General features: G+C 38.9%; 1 protein-coding gene and 2 long non-coding RNA genes across 4 annotated transcripts; 1 reads left to right on the forward strand and 2 right to left on the reverse strand.

Moving 5' to 3' along the window:
* Positions 1-4,070: 4,070 nt before the first annotated feature.
* On the forward strand, positions 4,071-25,142 carry LOC134302736 (uncharacterized). Its single transcript, XR_010007576.1, has 3 exons — positions 4,071-4,116; positions 4,222-4,296; positions 25,033-25,142. It is a non-coding gene; the product is annotated as an uncharacterized LOC134302736 (long non-coding RNA).
* On the reverse strand, positions 4,915-6,287 carry LOC134302754 (uncharacterized). The gene is made up of 3 exons (XR_010007579.1): positions 6,086-6,287; positions 5,797-5,881; positions 4,915-5,720 (listed from the first exon to the last, which is right to left on the reverse strand). It is a non-coding gene; the product is annotated as an uncharacterized LOC134302754 (long non-coding RNA).
* Positions 8,558-24,858, reverse strand: LOC134302735 (uncharacterized). Of its 2 annotated transcripts, none has more exons than XM_062987926.1 (11): positions 24,777-24,858; positions 19,964-19,995; positions 19,043-19,083; positions 17,829-17,862; positions 17,142-17,182; positions 15,928-15,961; positions 15,241-15,281; positions 14,027-14,060; positions 13,340-13,380; positions 11,431-11,502; positions 8,558-8,640 (listed from the first exon to the last, which is right to left on the reverse strand). In XM_062987926.1, the coding sequence occupies exons 1-11, from the start codon at positions 24,811-24,813 to the stop codon at positions 8,625-8,627; spliced, it is 423 nt and encodes a 140-aa protein (XP_062843996.1). In that variant the 5' UTR covers positions 24,814-24,858; the 3' UTR covers positions 8,558-8,624. The 2 variants fall into 2 exon arrangements, with proteins under 2 accessions (XP_062843996.1, XP_062843997.1); XM_062987927.1 differs by lacking the exon at positions 24,777-24,858 and adding an exon at positions 20,433-20,490.
* Positions 25,143-27,707: the final 2,565 nt, after the last annotated feature.

Here is a 27,707-nt window from a genome sequence, read left to right on the forward strand (position 1 = left end):
CACTCTTTGTGGATTTTGCATGTTCTCCCCATGTCCGTTGGGTTTTCTCCAGGTCGCTATGATACACTGTCTTCATTTGAATTGTATTGCAGAGCTGGGACTGGATTTCACAACCTTCTGATTGACATCCCAAATCTCCATTCACCCTTTAAAGTCAAGCTCATTTGTATCTACAGTTTCCATTATTTTGTCCACCACGTGTATGTAATCTCTTTGGGTCCAGGGTCCTTTCTGTGTATATTTTGCATGTTCTCCCGGTTGTTATGACACATTTCCTTTATTCAAATTGTATGGCAGAGCCAGGACTGGAACCCACAACCTTCTGATTGACAGCCCAAATCTCCACCCACCTTTTAAAGTCAAGTTAATTTGTATCTGATGTTTCCGTTATTTTGTTATCTGGGGTTCTTTCTGTGTACATTTTGCATGTTCTCCCCATATCCGTTGGGTTTTCTCCAGGTCGTTATGATACACCTGTTTTATTCAAATTGCATGGCAAAGCCGGGACTGGAACTCACAACCTTCTGATTGACACCCCAAATCTCCACCCACCCTTTCTCATTTGTATCTGATGTTTCCGTTATTTTGTCCACCACCTGTATTGGTCCAGGGTCCTCTCTGTGTGGATTTTGCATGTTCTCCCCATGTCTGTTGGGTTTCCACTGGGTCGTTATGATACACTTCCTTTATTTTAATTGTGTTTCAGAGCCGGGACTGGAACCCACAACCTTCCTATTGATTGCCCAAAATCTCCACCCACCCTTTAAAGTCAAGCTCATTTGTATCTGATGTTTCCGTTATTTTGTCCACCACCTGTCTTGGTCCAGGGTCCTCTCTTTGTGGATTTTGCATGTTCTCCCCATGTTCGTTGGGTTTTCACCGGGTCGTTATGATACACCTGTTTTATTTAAATTGAATGGCAGAGCTGGGACTGGAACTCACAACCTTCTGATTGACATCCCAAATATCTATCCACCCTTTAAAGTCAAGCTAATTTGCATCTGGTGTTTCCGTTATTTTGTCCACCACTTTTATGTCATCTTTTTGGGTCCAGGGTCCTTTCTGTGTAAATTTAGCATGTTCTCCCGTGTCTGTATGGGTGTTTTCTGATACGCTTGCTTTATTTAAATAGTTTTTTCTGGATGTTCCCATCACAATGGCATCACGACTGACCGCTGCACCCCTAAATAATCCCGTTTCTCTCTCCGATCTGATTTTTGGGTAACAGGGCGACTCTGTTCTCCCAGCGTCGGGTCTGAAAGGAAGACCGGGACCTCCAGGACGTGACGGCGATCCAGTACGTCCATCCTTTTCTGAAGAATCTGAGTAAAGTCCTGCGTTCTTGTTGCAGAAGAGAAAACTCATCCCTTGTTTTTACTCACAGGGACCCTCAGGGCCGCCGGGCAGAACCGGACCCCCGGGGTCGGCCGGGTTCAGAGGAGCTCATGTGAGTTGTTTTTGGGGTTTTTTCTCTTTTAAGTAAGGTCAGTGATAGTTCATTGGTTACGGTACTGTATTAGTAATCAGAAGGTTACCTGGTCGAGCCCCATCACTGCCAAGTCGCCACTGTTGGACTCCTGAGCTCCAGGGCTGTTACCCCTCTATTGCTGAAAATTGTGTTCAGTTATGATTGTAAGTCACTCGGGATAAAAGTGTCTGTCCCAACAGTGGATGCACTGTAAGCCCGGATAAGTTCAATCTACTTAAAAAATTTGAGGAAACCGGTTGCCTTAAAAAAGTTAAGTAATGTATAATGAAAACTTGTGTTAGCATAACTTAAAACATTAAGTTATTACACCTAAAAGGCAAGTTAATTAAACTTTATTTTTTTGGTTATACCAACTGCTTTTTCCAATAATTCTACTTATTATCTTGAGCTCAATGGACAAAAATGTTGATTTCTTCTTAGTTTTCATGTTAATCACGTTTTAAATATCAATTAGAAATGTTTATAGAAAAACAGACAGAATTATAAAATTGTTTTTCTTTATTTCACTTCAGAAGTATTTACTTAAAATACAACATGGCAAGAAAACATCTTAAAAACTGTAGAAACTGTATATAAAGTTTTGATGAAACACAAACAGCTCTTCACAGTAACCATGAACCTGTACTCAGTTTCACACAGTGAGCTGATTTCTTAACAATTGGCTGCAGCTCTCTAAAACAAAACAAAGAAACAAGAAACAGAAGTATTAATATCAACATTAATACCATTCATTTAAAGATTAAAATAAAGCAAGCCAGCGCACTCTTTGCTTCGTATGAAGGCTAGCATGCTAGCATGTAGCCTACACACGGCAAATAAAGCAGCGCTGTTTGATTATTTATTTAGTATCAACATTAAGATCATTTATTTTAAACAAAATTGTTAAGTAAAGTACAACACTTACCAAAATTGGACGGAAGATGAAAAAGTCCCATCAGACTGGTGTACATGCTACTCAAAAATAGCATAATGAGGAAGAAAATGTTTGTCCATTTAGTTTAACAAGGGTTCCACTTCACAAAAGACATTTGAGAAAGACAAGTTTACTATTGCAAAAAGCCTTAAATGAAAGGTAAAAAGTAATTTGCAACAACAGGTTACAAAAGTTAAAACAAATGGCTACCCGAACACAAGAAAATCATTTTTGCCTGATTCACCAACAGCAAGCTGAAAAAGGCGGACTTACACGTAAATGGTGGGCGTTTTTCTATTTAATTACCCTAACTTTTTTAAGTTAATCTGATAGAAAAGTAATTTTTTTTGTTTAGTAAACTTAAATCTTTTAGCACATTTAAATGTGTACTCAAATGAGTACATTGTACTCTGCATTTTTTAGTGGAGCAAAAAAAATTAAATAATTTATGTAAGTTGTACTAAAAATGTTTGATTAAATATAAAGTCCGGGCTAACAGTGTGGCAGAGCCAGGATTCAAACCCACAACCTTCTGATTGATACCCCAAAGCTCCACCCATTAGGCTTGACCCTTGTAACTGAACTGTGATGAGGCAGCTGTAAAGTCAGGTTAATTTGTATCTAGTGTTTCTGTTATTTTGTCCACCACCTGTGTGCACTCTCCTTAGAACCAGGGTCATTTCTGTGTGGGTTTTGCATGTTCTCCACAGCCCAAAGATGTGCAGTCAGGTTAACTGAAAATACTAGAAATTCTCTTTAGACGGCCGCTCAGGTGGCGCAGCGGTAAAAGAGACGCGCTGCAACCAGGGCTGGATTCTGGAGTACGTAGTATCGAATCCAGCCTTGCTTTACCGGTTCGAAGCTGAGTGGCTATATGAGCAACGATTGGCCGGTTGCTCATATGGGGGGTGGGACAAAGAACCGGATGTGGGTCTCTCTCTGTCAGAACGCAATTACGTTCTCTGTCGGCTGATTGGAGGCGCTTACACAGAGATGAAAGAGGGTGCCCTTAGGGTGTGTCTCTCCGCATGCAACGCTGGGTGGCGCCAAACTCGTCAATGTGTGGGTGGCAAAGATGCATTTGGCTGCTGCTCGTGTTTCGGAGGGGATATGGGTTAGCTTCAATCACCTCCGTCAGGGCAGGGTTCGGCATAGACAGAGAGGAAGCACGATGCTGATTGAACAATTGGATGCGCTAAAAGAGGGGAGAAAAAGAGGTAAAAATTTAAAATAAAAAAAAAAATTAAAAAATTAAAAAAAAGAAATTCTCTTTAGTGTGTGTGTGTGCCCTGTGATGGCCTGGCGACCTGTCCAAGGTGTTTCCTACCTTTTTGCCCAGTAAAACACACCCACCCACAGCGACCCTGACCAGGATACAGTGGTGGTACACCAGACACTGCGTGAATATAAACAGGATTCCGTTATGTACACACGGGTTTATTTATTTATCTAGTCTAGTCAAGATGTGGCGGGGGTTTGGAGAGGCTCTTGAACTGATGTGTGGTTCGTTGCAGGGACCTCCGGGGCCTCCTGGACCTCCAGGACTGAAGGTATTCACAGCTGATTGCTCATCGCTCAAGTGTGGAACTGTTCGCCAGTCCAGCTGAACCCGGTGTGTGTGTGTGTGTGTGTGTGTGTGTGTGTGTGTGTGTGTGTGTGTGTGTGACAGGGTAAAGAAGGACGATTTGGCATCCCAGCACCTCAAGGACTGAAGGTCAGGACTAAACTTAATAATTAATTCTCTTAATAAATTCTTCTCATGTATTTTACTACGGTACTGATATGTGTGTGTTTGTTTTTTTTGATACGGTGGGTTTAGGGAGATCAGGGACTTCCTGGTACACCCGGTAAACGAGGAACGATCCTGTATGCAACCACCGGGAAGAACTCGAAGGTAATATTTAATTCTTCTATAAACTTCAAAGTGACTGGAGGACTTATCGGGGGGCGCGGGGCAGGTAAACGCTGACTTCACACAGACGCAACAGTTTAGGGAAGGCGCTTTCCTGTTCAAGCGTGACTCAAGAACTTTGGAATGAAGCGGAACATCAATTGAGGCTTTCTTGACCGACACCGAGGGCCAAGAGCCTTGCTCAGGAGTCCAGCGGTGAAGACTAAACCAGCATCCTTCTTATTACCAGTCCAGTACCTCAACCAGTGAGCTACCACAGCCCTAAACGCAAATTATTGGGGTGTCCACATATTTTTGCCCGTATTTAATGTGTCATAACAGTTCCACAAGTTCTCAAAACATCAGTGCAGTGCATCTTTTGACTGAACGGGCACAAATTCCCACAGGCGTACTTCGGCCCTCCTAGAAAAAAGTTTGGACACCCCTGTATTAAACAGCTTTACGTCTGACTTCAGTAAATAAATAATTCAGTTCACCTTTTGTTAAAAAAAATCGACCGTCAATCACATTTAGTTCTGTTCCATGACAGATTACGATATACTCATCTCACGATATACTCATCTCACACACACATAAATCCATAGACATATATACAGTATATAGCATGTGTGATGTACATTTATTTTTAATTGCCACGAACCCCACGTGGGCCGGATGTGGCGTATGACGCCCAGGTCTGCTTTAGGCGCTTGCGATCGACTCAGCTACATTTAAGAAATATCTGCCGATCACCAATCGCAAATTTTGATTAAAACCAATACATAGCCGATCGATCGTTCCATCTCTTCTATTAACAGCCCTGTTAAAATTGTCCACTATGTACTCATCAGCAAGATTAAAATCACGCCCAGGTACATAAACCAAAATAACAGTGGGAGATAGTGTGGTCTAAATGACACTGTTAAGAGTTCGTACTGTCTATAGCTCTCCGTCTCTCTCACTGTGTAGTTGGTCGCTCATTTGCTGTTTACAGCCATGCAGAGACCGCCCGCAAGCGTCTTCCTTGTTTTGGTCGCATCTCTGTCAAGGCCAATGATGGTAAACCCCTCCAACTGGTTATCTGTGTCTGCTGAAAGACAGGTCTCAGTAAAACTAAAAAGACTGGTCTGTCCGTAATCCCCATCGAACTTCAGAAGTGTTGAGTTTTGTTGCGTAATGAGCGCACCTTTGTCAGCTTGATAGCTGGTAACGGAAGCCGGCTACCCCTTCTCCTCAGCTGGTTCTGTATGCCTTCTCTTGATCCTCTTGTGCTCCATATACGCTTTTACCACCCCTCTCAAAGTAATTCCAGTGGTATAATTTTGCTCGATAGGAGATCAGCCTGCTCTGGTCTCCTTCAATGACAAGCTTGCAACAGAGACCTCCAGAACTAACACTTTGGTCTGCCCATTTTCAGGATCTGTACCCTACGAAAGAGACACAGAAATACATTAAATTAACTGTTTCTCATATCATAGACATGCTTCTTGATAGCATACTTACCAGACATTTCTTGAATAACCTTGTGAGATCTTCTCTTAGAAACAAAGGCACAGCACTTTTCTGGTGGGCTACAATGTCAGAGGTCCTGAAATAAACACAAAAATGAAAGCATATTTACTATGAAGAATCCAGCACAGCACTTTTCTGGTGGGCTACAATGTCAGAGGTCCTGAAATAAACACAAAAATGAAAGCATATTTACTATGAAGAATCTAGCTAAACATTTGTGGTTTATTAAAATGTTACCGTTGTTGCAAAAACACTGAAATAATACCAGATCTTAACCTACCTGACACTGTAGATGAAGTGGCATGTTCCTTTGAGACCAGCGTCTAGATCGTCAGGGTTCGCACTTATTATAGTTTGAAAATCCTTAACGGTGTATTTTTGTGGATTCTGCTTTGATGAGAGCTAAAAGTTGGACGGTTGTTTGTTTTAAATCCACATCAAACATGGGGACACTGAACTGTTTTACGGTTTTTAAGATTTGGTTTCCAAGATGAGTAGGAAACTGTTTTTCAGTACAAATTTCTTGAAAATCACAGGATCTACACTTAAATGTTAAGAGTTTGTGATGCACTGAAGTGCTGTTGCAGTGGGATCTGGAAAGATGTGATCTTAAGGCACATGTTGTTCTGAAGACACACACAGTCTGTATGAATACAAGGCCAGTAGGAAAGCTTCTCATGATGAAGTCGATAGTGTCTCCAAAGGACAGCTTGGCTTAAGCTGGTGAAATTGCATGCAGCCCTGCAATTACATGAATCTGAAAAAACAAGAAACATCACTTTAATTTTTATATTGGAATCTAATGGTTTAATTGTAATCATTAATTAAAATAAATAATTAATAAACCACTGATTAACTAATAATTAAACCATCTTACAATGTATTATTCTTGAATAACTATGTACTATCTGGTAAATCCTTTCGAACTAATGTGCATCCTTTCGAACTAATGTGCATATGTATGAAGTGTGGATCCAAATCATGGTCAGGGGTTTTAAGGGATTAGAACTGCAATGAACTTACAGTATTATGATCGCACACCAATAATTACTGTCCTAAGCATTAGTAGTTACAATGCCAGTTACAGTTTAGACACACGTATGACTGTGTTTTTAATTATCTTACATTTATTTCTATCTAAAAACTTATGCAGGAATTATTGACATTTGTTTTTAATTCAAATATAAATACATAAGTTAATATGTACATACCTCCTCCAAGTCGTTTTCAGACATCAAGTATTCATATTCATCAGCTTCAGTCTTCCTAACCACACATGAAGCTGATGGAGAGACAATTCCATTATAGCTCTATTATAACTGACATTTATGCATCAAAATAAATTGTTATTCTGTACTTCTGTATATACACATTCTGAAAATATGAATGAGTCTGTATCTTAAATATATATTGATTAAGTAATTAACACTTAAAACACCACATCTACAGTATATTCCATCATTACACATAAACCACACTTACAAACAGGATAAACTGTACTATTTTACAATCATGCAAGACTTTTTTCATCATCCTCTGAACAAGTTAAATGATGTTTGTAATTTTGAAAATTGGGGTATTTTTTACTGAAATTAAGCACCCTGGCTGAGCGCCGACTATTTTATTGTACTTGAATGTAAGTTGTAATGATAATTATACAAAACAGTAACGGCACACAAAAGTCACGGGTTGGAACACATGAAAAGAATTTCTAACAGCGGAAAGTGGAATAAAACAAACATTAAAAATCTTATGATTAAGTAAAACCCTAAAGAACATTATGAGTAGCTTTGTGAAGAACAACAGAATTAATGAGTCTTATTTGATTTGTATTTAGCTTTAAGTAAATAACATTAGGCTACCAAATAAATCCTAAACTCAAACTAAATGCATGAATGTGTAAAATAAGCATTATTATTTCCAATAAACACAACCCACATTTAGCAAAAATTAATACTAAATAAATATTGTATAACTTACCTTTCTGAAACCGCATGTGAAGCACCATTCAAATTGAGCCCCTGGTTTGCAGACGGAGAAACCCTGCGTTTATCCATGTGCCTTAGTGCGCGTGTGCAATCAGCCAATTAAACAAATTAACATTGTGTATCTGAAAATTGATTGTTGTGGTAACTCAGAGAATCTTGTTGGCACAATATCAGGGTGAAATCTGTTGACCTGACATGTTTTTGCTTGTTCATGCTAAGTGATTCAGATTTCCTTGTTTCAGTAACTCCAAATCCCAAATCAGGGATCACTGCTCAGTTCTTGGTGTTTCAGGGCTTTATAATGATAAGGTTGGGGGTAGCTCTCGTTTAGATGTTTCCAGATGTTGATTGCTCTTCTCTGTGTGTTTATAATAAAAAAAATAAAAAAATGAAATAAAAAAAGAAAATCTGCCCAATTCTGCCCTGCACGCATTGTTCGTGGTGTTTCTGTGCACTTTTAGGATGGTTTTACAGAACTCTGTGTGCAGGGTCTCTGTTGGATGTTTGTCCCAATTATGGAATTGATGGTGTGTTAGTGAACCCCAAAATGTATTGCCATACGGCAATTGGTTCAATCATTGATTAAAAAATATTTAAGTCAGATTAGAATAGGAATAGGAAAGTTTTTGTTTGTTTGTTTGTTTGTTTTTGGGGGGGGGATTTTTTTGTTTTTTTGGATTATTTTATTTTTGTTTATTTTTTTTATTTTATTTTATTTATTTTTTATTTTTATTTTTTTTATTTTTTTTATTTTTTATTTTTTTTACACACACACACACACACACAGAGAGAAAGAAAGCGTGATGTGCGATCCGGGCACGTCAGGCAGTTCTAGTCAGTCTCTAGTCTGCAAACAGCAACAAACAAAATCATACAATTAATATTCCTAATGATAATAACAATAAGTAGAATATTATAACATTGTAATACCTACATTAATTATGATTATTTACAATAATATTACTTATAATATTAACAACAATAATAATACTATGAATATTTTAAATAGTAATAATACAAATATACTAATAATACTTGTTAATGATTTCCAAATTAATATTACCAATAACAAAAATATAAAATAATACAATCATAGTAAATATTTATAATACTATATGTAGTATTTTTTTTTTATAATAATATTAATATATACTACTAATGCTGGATTATACATACAAATGATCTATGTAAAATAGATATAATGATTAACTACAATAATATAAAGTACAATAATACATATATATATACAGTGAGGATAATAAGTATTTGATACACGGCCGATTTAGCAAGATTTCCCACCTACTAAGAATGGAGAGGCCTGTAATTTTTATCAGAGGTACACTAATTGTGAGAGACAGAATCTAAAAAAAAAATAATCCAGATAATCACATTGTATGATTTTTAAATAATTAATTTGCATTTTATTGTATGAAATAAGTATTTGATCACCTACCAACCAGCAAGAATTCTGGCTTTCACAGACCTGTTAGTTTTTCTTTAAGAAGCTCCTCCTATTCTGCACTCATTACCTGTATTTATTGCCCCATGTTTGAACTCGTTCACACAACACAATTCTCGCCCTGATTTTCGCTCGGCAACTGGCTAGATTTGCCGGCTCGGGAGCAACTCGCAACTTAATCGCTAAGTGTGAACTACCCAACAACTCAGCCCGACCGGCTCGCCGAGCGCTCGGCGACAGAATCATGATTTCTAGCATGTCAGATATCTGATCTGAGATGTGTGACTGGCAGCTAAACGCAGGCGAGGAGTGTAAACAGGTGGGACGGGGGATAATATAGTTTATAGCAGTATACACCGACACACTCACGTTTTACAGTATTTCTGATCTGATCGTCCTCTACAAAACATTTATATCCATGCTGCATTGCAAAATTATTAATTAACCTCCAACAATCCATACTGTTCGTGTTGCCAAATCCACTCAGATTCATTTATTTTTTCTCCTTGATTTTACGCTGCACATCAGCACACAAACACTTTGATCACTTGCTACTTGTTGACGTGCATTTTTGGACCTGGTTTTATTAAACCCTCATCACAGCTGACCAGAGAAGCTTATCTGCGATTCCAGTTGGTGATGGATGGTGTAGTGTGAAACCCTCAATCACCGATCAGTCGTGTAGTGTGAAATATACACCGACTGAAAGACTCCCGAGTGCACGAGATTCAGTCGTGTAGTGTGAACTGTTCAGCAACCTTTGCATAAAAGACACCTGTCCACACACTCAATCAATCAATCACACTTAAACCGCTTCACTATGGTCAAGATCAAAGAGCTGTCAAAGGACACCAGGGACAAAATTTGTAAACCTGCACAAGGCTGGGGTGGGCAACAGGACAATAGCAAACTTCTTGGTTGGATGGGCAGCGTCTTAAGACGGCCATTTTTTTGGTCTTTCCAGAGATGTACAATTGGATTCAAGTCCGGGCTCTGACTGGGGCACTCAAGGACATTCACAGTCTGCTCCTGAAGCCACTCCTTTGTTATCTTGGCTGTGTGCTTTGGGTCATTGTCGTGTTGGAAGATGAATCGTTGCCCTAGTCTGAGTTCCAGAGCACTCTGGAGCAGGTTTTCTTGAAGAATCTCTCTATATTTGGCTGCTGTCATCGTACCCTATATGCAACTAGTCGCCCAGTTCCTGCCGCAGAAAAACATCCCCACAGCATGATGCTGCCACCAGCATGCTTCACAGTAGGGATGGTGTTAGCCAGCCGATAAGCAGTGCCTGTTTTTCTCCAGACATGACACTTGTAGTTCAGGACAACAAGGTATATTTTGGTTTCATCAGACCAGATAATTTTGATTCCTCTGGTCTGAGAATCCTTAAGGTCTTTTTTGGCAAACCCTTTTAGTGAGAAGTGGCTTCCATCTGGCCACTCTACCATAAAGGCCTGATTGGTGGAGTGTGTTAGCAATGGTTGACCTACTTTATGGTTGTTCTATCTCAAGGGAACACTGGAGCTCTGCCTTAGTGACCATTGGGTTCTTGGTCACCTCCCTGACCAAGGCTCCCCGATTACTCAGTTTGGTCGGGCAGCCAGATCTAGGAAGGGTTCTGGTGGTTCCAAACTTCTTCCATTTTTGAATAAGAGACCATAGTGCTTTTCGGGAACTTCAATGCTGCTAACATTTTTTTTGTATCCTTCCCCAGATTTGTGCCTGGACACAATCTGGTCTCGGAGGTCTAAAGACAATTTCTTTTGACTTCATTGCTTGGTTTCTGCTCTGATATGCACAGTTAACTGTGAGACCTTTTATAAACAAGTGTGCCATTCCAAAATATGTTTAATCAACTGAATTTACCACAGGTGATCTCCAATCAAATTTTTAACAAATGTGTAACTTTTTCCCCGTGTGGATATATAACAGTGTGCAATATTTTTCCTAAGTGCAATTATTTGTAAATATTTTTTAGAGTTTTTCTGACTTTATTATTATTATTATTATTATTGTACTTCTTATTCTTATTGTACTGAGTGCTGTACTATCCTTTCACTGCTGCAACAATGTGAATTTGCCCACTGTGTGACTAATAAACGATTATTTATTTTTATTAACTTTTATACAGCTGTTAGCAACTGTACTTAATAATTAGAAGTCACCTGATTGGCTCACCTTGACACTGGCGTATTATTCTGCGTTATAAGCATGCAGCGCCTCCTGATCTTTTTCTTCTTCTTCGACAAACTGGCCAATGAGAACACAAGATGCAGTGTGAGGAAAAATGCAGGAGAAGTGTGTAAAAGGCTGTACAGGGGTTTAATGTAGTTTATATCATAATACACCGACACACACACAAGTATTACAGTATTTCTGACCTTCTTGTTCTCTACAAAACCCATTAGCCTATTAACCTCCAACTCACTATAGAACAATCCAAGCAAAATCCACTAAGATTCATTTTATTTTTTCTCTTCGTTTTCACGCGCACAAACTTTGATCGCTCGCTACTTGTTGACGTGCATTTTTGGACGTATCATTAAACCTTTCGTCACTTCCCACGTTTTCACGACAAAACGATATTTGGGAGACCAGAGAAGCTCACCTCAGATTCCAGTTGGTGATAGATCGTAAAGTGTGAAACACCCCATCACTGATCAATCGTGTAGTGTGAAATACACACCGACTGAGAAGACTCCTGAGTGCCAGAGATTCAGTCGTGTAGTGTGAACTGTACAGGTACCCACCAAATCAGAAAGCCATGTAGTGTGAACTTGGCATTATTGATCTCCACACACCAAAATGGCTAAATATGAAACCACTGTGAGTCAATTACCTCACATCAGCCAAAAAGGGTCCCAAATTCACTCCTAGTTTTTATTTCAGTGAACTACATATGGTACGAGACTTCCAGTTTCAGACAGAGCAAAGTATTTTCATTCAAAAATAAATAGGTACTGAACCCAAAATGTTTGTTCCCATTTGAAACCGAGGATAGTAGGTTTTTCCCAGCTTAAACCCCGAAGACCCTGGGCGTGTCAGGCTGTAGAGGAAAGAGAACACAATAACGTGGTTGCAATAAAAACTGGTCTGTCCGGGTGGCACAGCGGGATAATCTGCTAGCGCACCAGTGCAGGGATTCTGAACTCCAAGTTCAAAACTCAGCACTGCTACCAGTCAGCTGGGCACCCGCTAGTGGGCATAACTGGTCATTAAAGTCTGCAGGGCAGTAAAAACAGAAGGTGAAGGACCCTCTTTGATATAGACCACATCATTACAGCCAGATGACTGGGTCGACTTTCTACACGCAGTGCTCAGGAGGGCTGAACCACAGAGAGATTAGTGACTGTATAAACAGTGTTTACCTGTGTAAATCAGACATGTTAGAGAAAGGTGGAAATTGAAGGTCACGGTCATGGCTGGAACATGAGGACGTGAATGCCGTGAGGAGGTGAATGTCACAACACAGTGCATGCAACCCTTCTTGTGCCAGTCAGAGTGCCCATGCAACTCCAGTTCACTATAGAAAGCATCAACAATGGGGCGACAGAAGAAGGTCGACACAAATCCAGTTTTCTGAAGAACAGGCTGAGCACAATCCACCTCGAAACAAAGAGGCTAAACAAGTTGCAGGTCAAATCCTGGTACCACATACCACCAGACAGTCCAGGTCTCAGTGGGTCAGAGGCTTAAGAACCATTAATTACTATCGTTTCCATTAACAAATCACTGCATAACTGGTGTGGATAACAGATATTACGTGAGCTGCTCTTTCTGTGTACTGGCTTTCACACTGAGCCAGATGAAAGCTCCCAGCATGCATCAGCGTAGGTGAACACTGATTACGGAGTAGCCGGAGACCTTCCCGCATCCTACTTCTGCAGCGTGTCACGTCTCCAACACAACCTGAATCTTAGCTTAATATTGTCAGGGTTTGTTCTTTTAATAGAGGAGAGTAAACGATGTATTCAATTACTGCCTGATCATTAAATCTACAGAGATGTTTGTGGATTTTAAATCCTAGACGAGGATGTGTGATCGTCGCTGTGTGATATGATGGCACTAGTAAATAAAACACACTCACTCTGGCTGTTGTTGCACGGAACATGTGCCCTCCTGGCTTTGCTGAAATAGAAAAAAAGCAGCACGTCATTAATTTGGCAGGCGGCTTCATACAGAGATCCGTATCGCACACATGGTCACGCACCAATATCCATTATTTCCCATCTCTGTGCAGCACCATCGATCAGCCAACAGAGGGCGTAAATGCAGCGCTCTCTCTCTTCAGGATAAGCTAGTTGTTGTTGTGTAGGTGACTAGAGTGATGTTTGTTCTTTGTATTGCTTCACCTTGGTGAGTAGTAGCCCAATACTTTAACACATCTAACACATTTGGGATGAATTAGAATCCCCACTGTAAGCCAGACCTAATAACTAAACATCCAATTACTTTACTAAAGATTTTGTAGCCTCATGGAAACAAATCCCGACAGTTATGTTCCGATATCTAGTGATTCTAACATTCTATCAACCCAAACAGAACATTTGTAAACAAAAGGCAGCTGGAGCCTAGAGGTTAAAATACTGGACTAGTAATTAAACGGTTGCCGGTTCAAGCCTCACACTGGCAGGTTACCACTGATGGGCCCTTGAGCAAGGCCCTTAACCCTCAAGTGCTTGGATTGTACACTGTCCCAACTGAAAGTCACTTTGGATAAAAGCATCTGCTAAATGCCGATATGTAAATGTATTTACTTTGAGTTGTAACATACCTGTTCATTTTCTTCCTCTGGAGGATGGTCACATCTGAGAAATAAAACACACAGACATTTGTACATCAACACGTTACAGCAGGTACTAAACTTAAATCACATCCAGTTTCACTGAGGGCTTGTCCAGTGGAGTGGCAACGTTTGTTTATTTTGTAAAACAAAAATACGTCTAGCTCTCTTGACAAATGTCCATGTGCATTCTTATTTAACCCCCACCTCAGTATTTACCCTGATAAGCTCTAATAAGAGATTTTGGGAAGCGCTACCAGGCTGCTGACTTTATTTCCAGTTCATGCTTTTTTAAAATCCCACCCATTATATAATAAATGAACCGCTGTCTGGACAGTGTGTTATGGTGACACCAGCCATGGAGAGGACTGTTGCTGGTAACACCGGATGGATATGAGCCTGACTGCAGCTTTTGAAAAGCTATGTACGCTTTACTCTCTGTTTTAATGCCAGAGAGATTAGTGACTGTATAAACAGTGTTTACCTGTGTAAATCAGACATGTAAGAGAAAGGTGGGAGTTGAAGGTCACGGTCATGGCTGGAACATGAGGACGTGAATGCCGTGAGGAGGTGAATGTCACAACACAGTGCATCCAACCCTTCTTGTGCCAGTCAGAGTGCCCATGCAACTCCAGTTCACTATAGAAAGCATCAACAATGGGGCGACAGAAGAAGGTCGACACAAATCCAGTTTTCTGAAGAACAGGCTGAGCACAATCCACCTCGAAACAAAGAGGCTAAACAAGCTGCAGGTCAAATCCTGGTACCACATACCACCAGACAGTCCAGGTCTCAGTGGGTCAGAGGCTTAAGAACCATTAATTACTATCGTTTGCATTAACAAATCACTGCATAACTGGTGTGGATAACAGATATTACGTGAGCTGCTCTTTCTGTGTTCTGGCTTTCACACTGAGCCAGATGAAAGCTCCCAGCATGCATCAGCGTAGGTGAACACTGATTACGGAGTAGCCGGAGATCTTCCCGCATCCTAATTCTGCAGCGTGTGTCACGTCTCCAACACAAGCTGAATCTTAGCTTAATATTGTCAGGGTTTGTTCTTTTAATAGAGGAGAGTAAACGATGTATTCAATTACTGCCTGATCATTAAATCTACAGAGATGTTTGTGGATTTTAAATCCTAGACGAGGATGTGTGATCGTCGCTGTGTGATATGGTGGCACTAGTAAATAAAACACACTCACTCTGGCTGTTGTTGCACGGAACATGTGCCCTCCTGGCTTTGCTGAAATAGAAAAAAAGCAGCACGTCATTAATTCGGCAGGCGGCTTCATACAGAGATCCGTATCGCACACATGGTCACGCACCAATATCCATTATTTCCCGTCTCTGTGCAGCACCATCGATCAGCCAACAGAGGGCGTAAATGCAGCGCTCTCTCTCTTCAGGATAAGCTAGTTGTTGTTGTGTAGGTGACTAGAGTGATGTTTGTTCTTTGTATTGCTTTACCTTGGTGAGTAGTAGCCCAATACTTTAACACATCTAACACATTTGGGATGAATTAGAATCCCCACTGTAAGCCAGACCTAATAACTAAACATCCAATTACTTTACTAAAGATTTTGTAGCCTCATGGAAACAAATCCCGACAGTTATGTTCCGATATCTAGTGATTCTAACATTCTATCAACCCAAACAGAACATTTGTAAACAAAAGGCAGCTGGAGCCTAGAGGTTAAAATACTGGACTAGTAATTAAACGGTTGCCGGTTCAAGCCTCACACTGGCAGGTTACCACTGATGGGCCCTTGAGCAAGGCCCTTAACCCTCAAGTGCTTGGATTGTACACTGTCCCAACTGAAAGTCACTTTGGATAAAAGCATCTGCTAAATGCCGATATGTAAATGTATTTACTTTGAGTTGTAACATACCTGTTCATTTTCTTCCTCTGGAGGATGGTCACATCTGAGAAATAAAACACACAGACATTTGTACATCAACACGTTACAGCAGGTACTAAACTTAAATCACATCCAGTTTCACTGAGGGCTTGTCCAGTGGAGTGGCAACGTTTGTTTATTTTGTAAAACAAAAATACGTCTAGCTCTCTTGACAAATGTCCATGTGCATTCTTATTTAACCCCCGCCTCAGTATTTACCCTGATAAGCTCTAATAAGAGATTTTGGGAAGCGCTACCAGGCTGCTGACTTTATTTCCAGTTCATGCTTTTTTAGAATCCCACCCATTATATAATAAATGAACCGCTGTCTGGACAGTGTGTTATGGTGACACCAGCCATGGAGAGGACTGTTGCTGGTAACACCGGATGGATATGAGCCTGACTGCAGCTTTTGAAAAGCTATGTACGCTTTACTCTCTGTTTTAATGCCAGAGAGATTAGTGACTGTATAAACAGTGTTTACCTGTGTAAATCAGACATGTTAGAGAAAGGTGGAAGTTGAAGGTCACGGTCATGGCTGGAACATGAGGACGTGAATGCCGTGAGGAGGTGAATGTCACAACACAGTGCATCCAACCCTTCTTGTGCCAGTCAGAGTGCCCATGCAACTCCAGTTCACTATAGAAAGCATCAACAATGGGGCGACAGAAGAAGGTCGACACAAATCCAGTTTTCTGAAGAACAGGCTGAGCACAATCCACCTCGAAACAAAGAGGCTAAACAAGCTGCAGGTCAAATCCTGGTACCACATACCACCAGACAGTCCAGGTCTCAGTGGGTCAGAGGCTTAAGAACCATTAATTACTATCGTTTGCATTAACAAATCACTGCATAACTGGTGTGGATAACAGATATTATGTGAGCTGCTCTTTCTGTGTACTGGCTTTCACACTGAGCCAGATGAAAGCTCCCAGCATGCATCAGCGTAGGTGAACACTGATTACGGAGTAGCCGGAGACCTTCCCGCATCCTAATTCTGCAGCGTGTGTCACGTCTCCAACACAACCTGAATCTTAGCTTAATATTGTCAGGGTTTGTTCTTTTAATAGAGGAGAGTAAACGATGTATTCAATTACTGCCTGATCATTAAATCTACAGAGATGTTTGTGGATTTTAAATCCTAGACGAGGATGTGTGATCGTCGCTGTGTGATATGGTGGCACTAGTAAATAAAACACACTCACTCTGGCTGTTGTTGCACGGAACATGTGCCCTCCTGGCTTTGCTGAAATAGAAAAAAAGCAGCACGTCATTAATTCGGCAGGCGGCTTCATACAGAGATCCGTATCGCACACATGGTCACGCACCAATATCCATTATTTCCCGTCTCTGTGCAGCACCATCGATCAGCCAACAGAGGGCGTAAATGCAGCGCTCTCTCTCTTCAGGATAAGCTAGTTGTTGTTGTGTAGGTGACTAGAGTGATGTTTGTTCTTTGTATTGCTTTACCTTGGTGAGTAGTAGCCCAATACTTTAACACATCTAACACATTTGGGATGAATTAGAATCCCCACTGTAAGCCAGACCTAATAACTAAACATCCAATTACTTTACTAAAGATTTTGTAGCCTCATGGAAACAAATCCCGACAGTTATGTTCGGATATCTAGTGATTCTAACATTCTATCAACACAAACAGAACATTTGTAAACAAAAGGCAGCTGGAGCCTAGAGGTTAAAATACTGGACTAGTAATTAAACGGTTGCCGGTTCAAGCCTCACACTGGCAGGTTACCACTGCTGGGCCCTTGAGCAAGGCCCTTAACCCTCAAGTGCTTGGATTGTACACTGTCCCAACTGTAAGTCACTTTGGATAAAAGCATCTGCTAAATGCCGATATGTAAATGTATTTACTTTGAGTTGTAACATACCTGTTCATTTTCTTCCTCTGGAGGATGGTCACATCTGAGAAATAAAACACACAGACATTTGTACATCAACACGTTACAGCAGGTACTAAACTTAAATCACATCCAGTTTCACTGAGGGCTTGTCCAGTGGAGTGGCAACGTTTGTTTATTTTGTAAAACAAAAATACGTCTAGCTCTCTTGACAAATGTCCATGTGCATTCTTATTTAACCCCCGCCTCAGTTTTTACCCTGATAAGCTCTAATAAGAGATTTTGGGAAGCGCTACCAGGCTGCTGACTTTATTTCCAGTTCATGCTTTTTTAGAATCCCACCCATTATATAATAAATGAACCGCTGTCTGGACAGTGTGTTATGGTGACACCAGCCATGGAGAGGACTGTTGCTGGTAACACCGGATGGATATGAGCCTGACTGCAGCTTTTGAAAAGCTATGTACGCTTTACTCTCTGTTTTAATGCCAGAGAGATTAGTGACTGTATAAACAGTGTTTACCTGTGTAAATCAGACATGTAAGAGAAAGGTGGAAGTTGAAGGTCACGGTCATGGCTGGAACATGAGGACGTGAATGCCGTGAGGAGGTGAATGTCACAACACAGTGCATCCAACCCTTCTTGTGCCAGTCAGAGTGCCCATGCAACTCTAGTTCACTATAGAAAGCATCAACAATGGGGCGACAGAAGAAGGTCGACACAAATCCAGTTTTCTGAAGAACAGGCTGAGCACAATCCAACTCGAAACAAAGAGGCTAAACAAGCTGCAGGTCAAATCCTGGTACCACATACCACCAGACAGTCCAGGTCTCAGTGGGTCAGAGGCTTAAGAACCATTAATTACTATCGTTTGCATTAACAAATCACTGCATAACTGGTGTGGATAACAGATATTACGTGAGCTGCTCTTTCTGTGTACTGGCTTTCACACTGAGCCAGATGAAAGCTGCCAGCATGCATCAGCGTAGGTGAACACTGATTACGGAGTAGCCGGAGACCTTCCCGCATCCTAATTCTGCAGCGTGTGTCACGTCTCCAACACAAGCTGAATCTTAGCTTAATATTGTCAGGGTTTGTTCTTTTAATAGAGGAGAGTAAACGATGTATTCAATTACTGCCTGATCATTAAATCTACAGAGATGTTTGTGGATTTTAAATCCTAGACGAGGATGTGTGATCGTCGCTGTGTGATATGGTGGCACTAGTAAATAAAACACACTCACTCTGGCTGTTGTTGCACGGAAGATGTGCCCTCCTGGCTTTGCTGAAATAGAAAAAAAAGCAGCACGTCATTAATTCAGCAAATATCTGCTTTATTTTAGAAAACACTCTATACAGCACCCTGTAAGTTCAAACTGGCTGAACTGTGGACCGTCTTTTAGACCTTATTAATGCATAAACAGAATAAAAAAGAAACCATTACATTCTAAACATGTTCTTTACATGTGTATGTAAACTACTGACTTTATATTGAGCTTTGCAGTTGGACTGTTTGTGTATAGAGAACCAGTCTAGCCTAGGTTTTTTTTTTTTTTTTTATGGAACTGAACGTGTGTGTTTGTGTGTGTGTGTGTGTGTGTGTGTGTGTGTGTGTGTGTGTGGTGCTGGATTTGATCTCAGCAACAGAAAGTGGGTTCCAATCGACAAGCGTAACTTTAATAATTATTTTGTGAACCTTAAAACGTGTTTGTATCTTATTTTTATGCATTTAGTCATATCCAACTGCCCGATCATATTTCACCTCTACTGCTGCAGACTTCCACTTCTGACCGAAAGGGTCATGACTAAGACATCTTTAACACATCTAACACATTTGGGATGAATTAGAATTCCCACTGTAAGCCAGACCTAATAACTAAACGTCCAACTACTTTACTTTTTTGTAGCTTCATGAAAACAAATCCCGACAATTATGTTCCGATATCTAGTGATTCTAACATTCTATCAACCCAAATAGAACATTTGTAAACAAAAGGCAGCTGTAGCCTAGAGATTAAAATACTGGACTAGTAATAAAATGGTTGCTGGTTCAAGCCTCACCACTGCCAGGTTAACACTGTTGGGCCCCTGAGCAAGGCCCTTAACCCTTTGGATAAAAGCATTTGTTAAAAATGTAAATGTATTTATTTTGAGTTGGAACATACCTCCAGATGCTCCTCCGGGGGGGATGGTTCACCTTCAAACAATCAAACACAATCAGAATTAAAAACAACAGGACAAAGTATACTGAGCAACACATTGGTGACAGTCAGTTATTGTATACCCACAAAGCACAGAAATCTGCCCTGTACAGTAACAGTATGCAAACTTTTGACTGGATAAACAGACTTGACTAATGGAAGTAAAATGAAGTAAATCTTGGATTTATAAGAAACATTGATATAATACACATACCAACATGTGCATTATTATTAATAGGAAATCAAGTTGTGGCTGATGGTAAATAAACACACTGAAATTTAAGCCCTAACAATATATAAGTAAAAAATAAGCACATATTACATTTAACGCTATACGAATTTAACGTGTAAATAAATGTAAAAAAAATTGCTAATAAAAGAATTCTGTTCTAACTGTTGCTAAACCCCAACAATACAACACATCTCAACTCACCCCTGTGCATCTACACAGACCCCAGGTCATCATTTATGTAGCTAGAAAAGCATCCAGTGTCAGCAAAATTATAATTTATCTTGTTTTTTTTTATCTGAAATAATACATTTAACACGTTTCACTTAATGCATGATCGAAAGCAATGTTGACCAATCACAACGCTTGATTCACCCGGAGCTCCTTAAAAAGTCCCGTCCACAGGCCAGTCATATTTCTACCATTATCGATACCAACGTTGGTATTGGTATCGGCTCGATATCGGTGATACTGGTCCTGTATTTAATTGGTATCAGATCGATTACAAATTTTGCAGTATCGCACACCACTAGTAGAGAGAACAGAGTGGCGACTATGGCGTCAAAATAGGGCCAAAAGTATCGAGAACTAAAAAGCTGATTTTGAGTTCATTTTGTATTTCATATTTATGAAGTCAAAAGAAAGATGCAAATATCGCAAAAAAAAGTTTTTATGTTTTAAGAGGTGGAAAAGTTCGAGTATGGCATCGCCGAAATGCAAAAAAAAAAAAGGGGGTTTTGCGAATAAACGATGACGTATACACACACACACACACACACACACACACATCAGTGGCGATTTCTTTAAGACTGCAAGGGAAGCTCAGCTTCTTGCCACCGTTTCCATGAATTAGTAGGAATTATGAAGCCAAGGGAACTTCATGACAGCAGGGCTGAGTGGTGATTTAAGACGATGCAGAGGATTACAGAGGATTACTGCATAAGTTGCTCTATGCTACAAGACAGAGCTGACAAGAGCATGATTGAAATGATAGATATTTAGAGCAGCTATATTATTGAGATGTGCTACCTATAGTTTATAATAAGATACAGAGCTATCCAGATGTGCTACCTATAGTTTATAATAAGATACAGAGCTATCCAGATGTGCTACCTATAGTTAATAATAAGATACAGAGCTATCCAGATGTGCTACCTATAGTTTATAATAAGATACAGAGCTATCGATAATGTGCTACCTATAGTTTATAATAAGATACAGAGCTATCCAGATGTGCTACCTATAGTTAATAATAAGATACAGAGCTATCCAGATGTGCTACCTATAGTTTATAATAAGATACAGACCTATCCAGATGTGCTACCTATAGTTTATAATAAGATACAGAGCTATCCAGATGTGCTACCTATAGTTTATAATAATATACAGACCTATCCAGATGTGCTACTTATAATTAATAATAAGATACAGAGCTATCCAGATGTGCTTCCTGTAGTTAATAATAAGATACAGAGCTATCCAGATGTGCTACCTATAGTTTATAATAAGATACAGAGCTACCGATAATGTGCTACCTATAGTTTATAATAAGATACAGAGCTATCCAGATGTGCTACCTGTAGTTAATAATAAGATACAGAGCTATCCAGATGTGCTTCCTATAGTTTTTAATAAGATACAAAGCTATCCAGATCTGCTACCTGTAGTTAATAATAAGATACAGAGCTATCCAGATGTGCTTCCTATAGTTTTTAATAAGATACAGAGCTATCGAGATGTGCTACCTATAGTTTATAATAATATACAGACCTATCCAGATGTGCTACCTATAGTTAATAATAAGATACAGAGCTATCCAGATGTGCTACCTTTAGTTAATAATAAGATACAGCTATCCAGATGTGCTACCTATAGTTTATAATAAAATAGAGCTATCAATAATGTGCTACCTATAGTTTATAATAAGATACAGAGCTATCCAGATGTGCTACCTATAGTTTATAATAAGATACAGAGCTATCGAGATGTGCTACCTATAGTTAATAATAAGATACAGAGCTATCCAGATGTGCTACCTATAGTTTATAATAAGATACAGAGCTATCGAGATGTGCTACCTATAGTTTATAATAATATACAGACCTATCCAGATGTGCTACTTATAATTAATAATAAGATACAGAGCTATCCAGATGTGCTTCCTGTAGTTAATAATAAGATACAGAGCTATCCAGATGTGCTACCTATAGTTTATAATAAGATACAGAGCTACCGATAATGTGCTACCTATAGTTAATAATAAGATACAGAGCTATCCAGATGTGCTTCCTACAGTTTTTAATAAGATACAGAGCTATCGAGATGTGCTACCTATAGTTTATAATAATATACAGACCTATCCAGATGTGCTACCTATAGTTAATAATAAGATACAGAGCTATCCAGATGTGCTACCTTTAGTTAATAATAAGATACAGAGCTATCCAGATGTGCTACCTATAGTTTATAATAAAATACAGAGCTATCCAGATGTGCTACCTATAGTTTATAATAAGATATAGAGCTATCGAGATGTGCTACCTATAGTTAATAATAAGATACAGAGCTATCGAGATGTGCTACCTATAGTTTATAATAAGATAGAGCTATCGAGATGTGCTACCTATAGTTTATAATAATATACAGACCTATCCAGATGTGCTACCTATAGTTAATAATAAGATACAGAGCTATCCAGATGTGCTACCTGTAGTTAATAATAAGATACAGAGCTATCCAGATGTGCTACCTATAGTTTATAATAAGATACAGAGCTACCGATAATGTGCTACCTATAGTTAATAATAAGATACAGAGCTATCCAGATGTGCTTCCTATAGTTTTTAATAAGATACAGAGCTATCGAGATGTGCTACCTATAGTTTATAATAATATACAGACCTATCCAGATGTGCTACCTATAGTTAATAATAAGATACAGAGCTATCCAGATGTGCTACTTTTAGTTAATAATAAGATACAGAGCTATCCAGATGTGCTACCTATAGTTTATAATAAAATACAGAGCTATCGATAATGTGCTACCTATAGTTTATAATAAGATACAGAGCTATCCAGATGTGCTACCTATAGTTTATAATAAGATATAGAGCTATCGAGATGTGCTACCTATAGTTAATAATAAGATACAGAGCTATCCAGATGTGCTACCTATAGTTTATATAAGATAGAGCTATCGAGATGTGCTACCTATAGTTTATAATAATATACAGACCTATCCAGATGTGCTACCTATAGTTAATAATAAGATACAGAGCTATCCAGATGTGCTACCTGTAGTTAATAATAAGATACAGAGCTATCCAGATGTGCTCCCTATAGTTTATAATAAGATACAGAGCTATCCAGATGTGCTACCTATAGTTAATAATAAGATACAGAGCTATCCAGATGTGCTACCTATAGTTAATAATAAGATACAGACCTATCCAGATGTGCTACCTATAATTAATAGTAAGATACAGAGCTATCCAGATGTGCTACCTGTAGTTAATAATAAGATACAGAGCTATCCAGATGTGCTACCTATAGTTTATAATAAGATACAGAGCTATCCAGATGTGCTACCTATAGTTTATAATAAGATACAGAGCTATCCAGATGTGCTACCTATAGTTTATAATAAGATACAGAGCTATCCAGATGTGCTACCTATAGTTAATAATAAGATACAGAGCTATCCAGATGTGCTTTCTATAGTTTTTAATAAGATACAGAGCTATCGAGATGTGCTACCTATAGTTTATAATAATATACAGACCTATCCAGATGTGCTACCTATAGTTAATAATAAGATACAGAGCTATCCAGATGTGCTACCTTTAGTTAATAATAAGATACAGAGCTATCCAGATGTGCTACCTATAGTTTATAATAAGATACAGAGCTATCGATAATGTGCTACCTATAGTTTATAATAAGATACAGAGCTATCCAGATGTGCTACCTATAGTTAATAATAAGATACAGAGCTATCCAGATGTGCTACCTTTAGTTAATAATAAGATACAGAGCTATCCAGATGTGCTACCTATAGTTTATAATAAGATACAGAGCTATCGATAATGTGCTACCTATAGTTTATAATAAGATACAGAGCTATCCAGATGTGCTACCTATAGTTTATAATAAGATATAGAGCTATCGAGATGTGCTACCTATAGTTTATAATAAGATACAGAGCTATCCAGATGTGCTACCTATAGTTTATAATAAGATACAGACCTATCGATAATGTGCTACCTATAGTTTATAATAAGATACAGAGCTATCGATAATGTGCTACCTATAGTTTATAATAAGATACAGAGCTATCCAGATGTGCTACCTATAGTTTATAATAAGATACAGACCTATCGATAATGTGCTACCTATAGTTAATAATAAGATACAGACCTATCCAGATGTGCTACCTGTAGTTTATAATAAGATACAGACCTATCGATAATGTGCTATCACTAGGTATAATAAGCTAGACATACTTTTAATAAGAATAGATTGATAAAACTTATTTATAATAATATTTACCACAGGAATGCATTTCGATAGGGTAGGACTGATCCATGATGCGGATTGCGATCCGTTGTGGTGACCTCTGGCGTGAGCAGCTGAAAGGATTCACGTTTACTGTTGCAGTTTCTCTTTTTTTCTATTGTTATGACTCTTGTTCTTTCTTAACAGAATTCTTCTAATGTTGTTTATATATTGACCACATTTTTTAAAGTCGGGACAACCCTTATTTTCATTGTTTTGAGTTATTTCTATTTTTTTTTTTTTTTTGCAGGAATCACATTCCTCCTTGGAAGATCTTTTTGGAAAACACAATGGGGTAACAACATGGTGCTCTCATGGCTCTACTCACTCGAGTGGAACAGCGATTCTTAAAGGTGTGAATAAGGGATCAGTATTATTCTCACAATATGATTTGAACATACATTGGATTATTTTATTGATTGCTTATAATGACCATTTTGTTTTGCTATGTAATGTTTATGGCTATAATTTAAATGCTAATGTTGTTTTATGTAGGGAAATTGAAAACTTATCAGATTTTAATCTCGTACCAGTCAACTAAAATTATAGTTAAGGGATGATTTTAATATGGTTATGAATAACTCGCAAGAAGTAAAGCAGCTAATCCATAACGTTTTCTGATGGAGAAATTTTAATCCAGCAATCTGACATTTATATGAACTCTAGGGCCTCTGCTGGACATTTTGAAACTTCCACAAATTTGACAGCTTTTTCGGATCAACCTACATGTGTGAATCAGCCTTTTCTCACATGAAAATAATGAAGTCTAAATATGGGTCCATCCTTCTGATGAACATCTGAAAATCTGCTGCATGGCAAATTTTTATCTTCCAAAGGGGGGCCTGACAGAAAAAGTTTGGGAACCACTGCACCGGATTAAACAAAATGTACCTGAAATAACAAAAATAACAAAGACTTTAGCTCACAATCTAGACTAGACATGTGATTAATCTCTTCCAGTTTAGAGTATAAAACTAAAGAAGTTGGTATTCTCCCAGCTATTTTAACTGATCATGGGAAATGCTGAAATATGAAATTAGATGCCTAGCAATTTGTAAAGGGAATGCAGCATGTTTGAGGTTGTGGAGGTGGGCTTAGCATCCAAGTTATATTTTGACACTCTGCTAAACTGGTGGGACCACAGCATCTTATGTGCTGAAAAAGGACTTAATGTACTGGACTTTACAACACTCAACCAAATTATCAAAATAAAGTGGATTAAAAATGATTTTTAAAATCCTTTAGGTAGGACTGGGCGATTTTCATGATTACACTGTGTGCACAATTATTAGGCAAGTGAGTATTTTGACCATATCATAATTTGTATGCATCTTTTCCAACTCCAAGCTGTATAAACTTGAATGCTTATTGTATTTAAGCACATCAGGTATTGTGTATTTGTGTAATGTGGGAGGGTGTAGCCTAAGGAGATCAACACCCTATATTGAGGTGTGCATAATTATTAGGCAGCTTCTTTTTCTCAGGCAAAATGGGCCAAAAAAGAGATTTACGTGACTCTGAAAAGTCAAAAATTGTAAAATGTCTTTCAGAGGGATGCAGCACTATTGAAATTGCTAAGATATTGGGCCGTGATCACAGAACCATCAAACGTTTTGTTGCAAATAGCCAACAGGGTCAAAAGAAACGTGTTAAGAAAAAAAGATGCAAATTAACTGCCAAAGATTTGAGAAGAATTAAACGTAAAGCTACCAGGAACCATTATCTTCCAGTGCTGTCATATTCCAGAACTGCAACCTAACTGGAGTACCCAGAAGTACAAGGTGTTCAGTGCTCAGACATGGCCAAGGTAAGGAAGGTTAAAACCAGACCACCACTGAACAAGACAAATAAGTTGAAGCGTCAAGACTGGGCCAAGAAATATCTGAAGACAGATTTTTCAAAGGTTTTATGGACTGATGAGATGAGAGTGACTCTTGACAGACCAGATGGACGGGACCATGGCTGGATCAGTAACAGGCACAGAGCTCCTCTTCTACTCAGATGCCAGCAAGGTGGAGGTGGGGTACTCCTATGGGCTGGTATATAAAGATAAGCTAGTTGGACCTTTTCGGGTTGAAGATGGACTTAAAATCCACTCCCAAACCTACTGCCAGTTTTTAGAAGACACTTTCTTCAAGCAGTGGTACAGGAAAAGGTCTGCATCTTTCAAAAAGACCATGATTTTTATGCAGGACAATGCTCAATCACATGCATCAAAGTACTCCACTGAGTGACTAGCCAGTAAAGGCCTAAAAGATGAAAGAATAATGACATGGCCCACTTCCTCACCTGACTTAAACCCTATTGAGAACTTGTGGGCCCTTCTTAAAGGGGAGATTTACGGTGAAGGAAAACAATACACCTCTCTGAACAGTGTCTGGGAGACTGTGGTTGCTGCTGCACAAAAAGTTGATCATCAACAGATCAGGAAACTGACAAACTCCATGAATATAAGGCTTATGGCTGTTATTAAAAAGAAGGGTGACTATATTGATCACTGTTATTTTTTTTAATGTCAGAAATGTTTATTTGTTAATTTTAAGTTGTTTGTTTATTATTCTCACTTTAACAGATAAAAATAAACAAGTGAGATGAGAAAATTTTAGTTTTTTATTTAGTTGCATAATAATTCTGCACACTAATAGTTGTCCAATAATTATGCACGCATAGCTATTTTCCTAAGAAAGCCAAAACCTCACTTTTACTTTCTTAAATATTCAGGTTTGAGGTTTATTAACATTTTGAATTGACTAAAAGCACAGTAGTTGTTCAATAATAACATTTATCCTCAAAAATACAACTTGCCTAATAATTGTGCACACAGTGTAATTCGGTTAATTCGCATTAACGTTTTCACCCGATGTTAGAATGTGACCATCGCGATTGTTTACATACTTTATATTTTTATTAAAATATCAACATGTC

Source organism: Trichomycterus rosablanca, chromosome 25 (assembly GCF_030014385.1).
Source record: "Trichomycterus rosablanca isolate fTriRos1 chromosome 25, fTriRos1.hap1, whole genome shotgun sequence".
NCBI classification, from domain to species: domain Eukaryota; kingdom Metazoa; phylum Chordata; class Actinopteri; order Siluriformes; family Trichomycteridae; genus Trichomycterus; species Trichomycterus rosablanca.

Bases quoted from the DNA above. Each gene is read 5' to 3' on its own strand.
- LOC134302735 (XM_062987926.1), bottom strand. From the start codon at position 24,813: ATGGATCAGTCCTACCCTATCGAAATGCATTCCTGTG. The intron at 17,183-17,828 runs GTATGTTACAAC...TTTCTATTTCAG, and splicing joins CAGAGGAAGAAAATGAACAG to CAAAGCCAGGAGGGCACATG. The intron at 15,282-15,927 runs GTATGTTACAAC...TTTCTATTTCAG, and splicing joins CAGAGGAAGAAAATGAACAG to CAAAGCCAGGAGGGCACATG.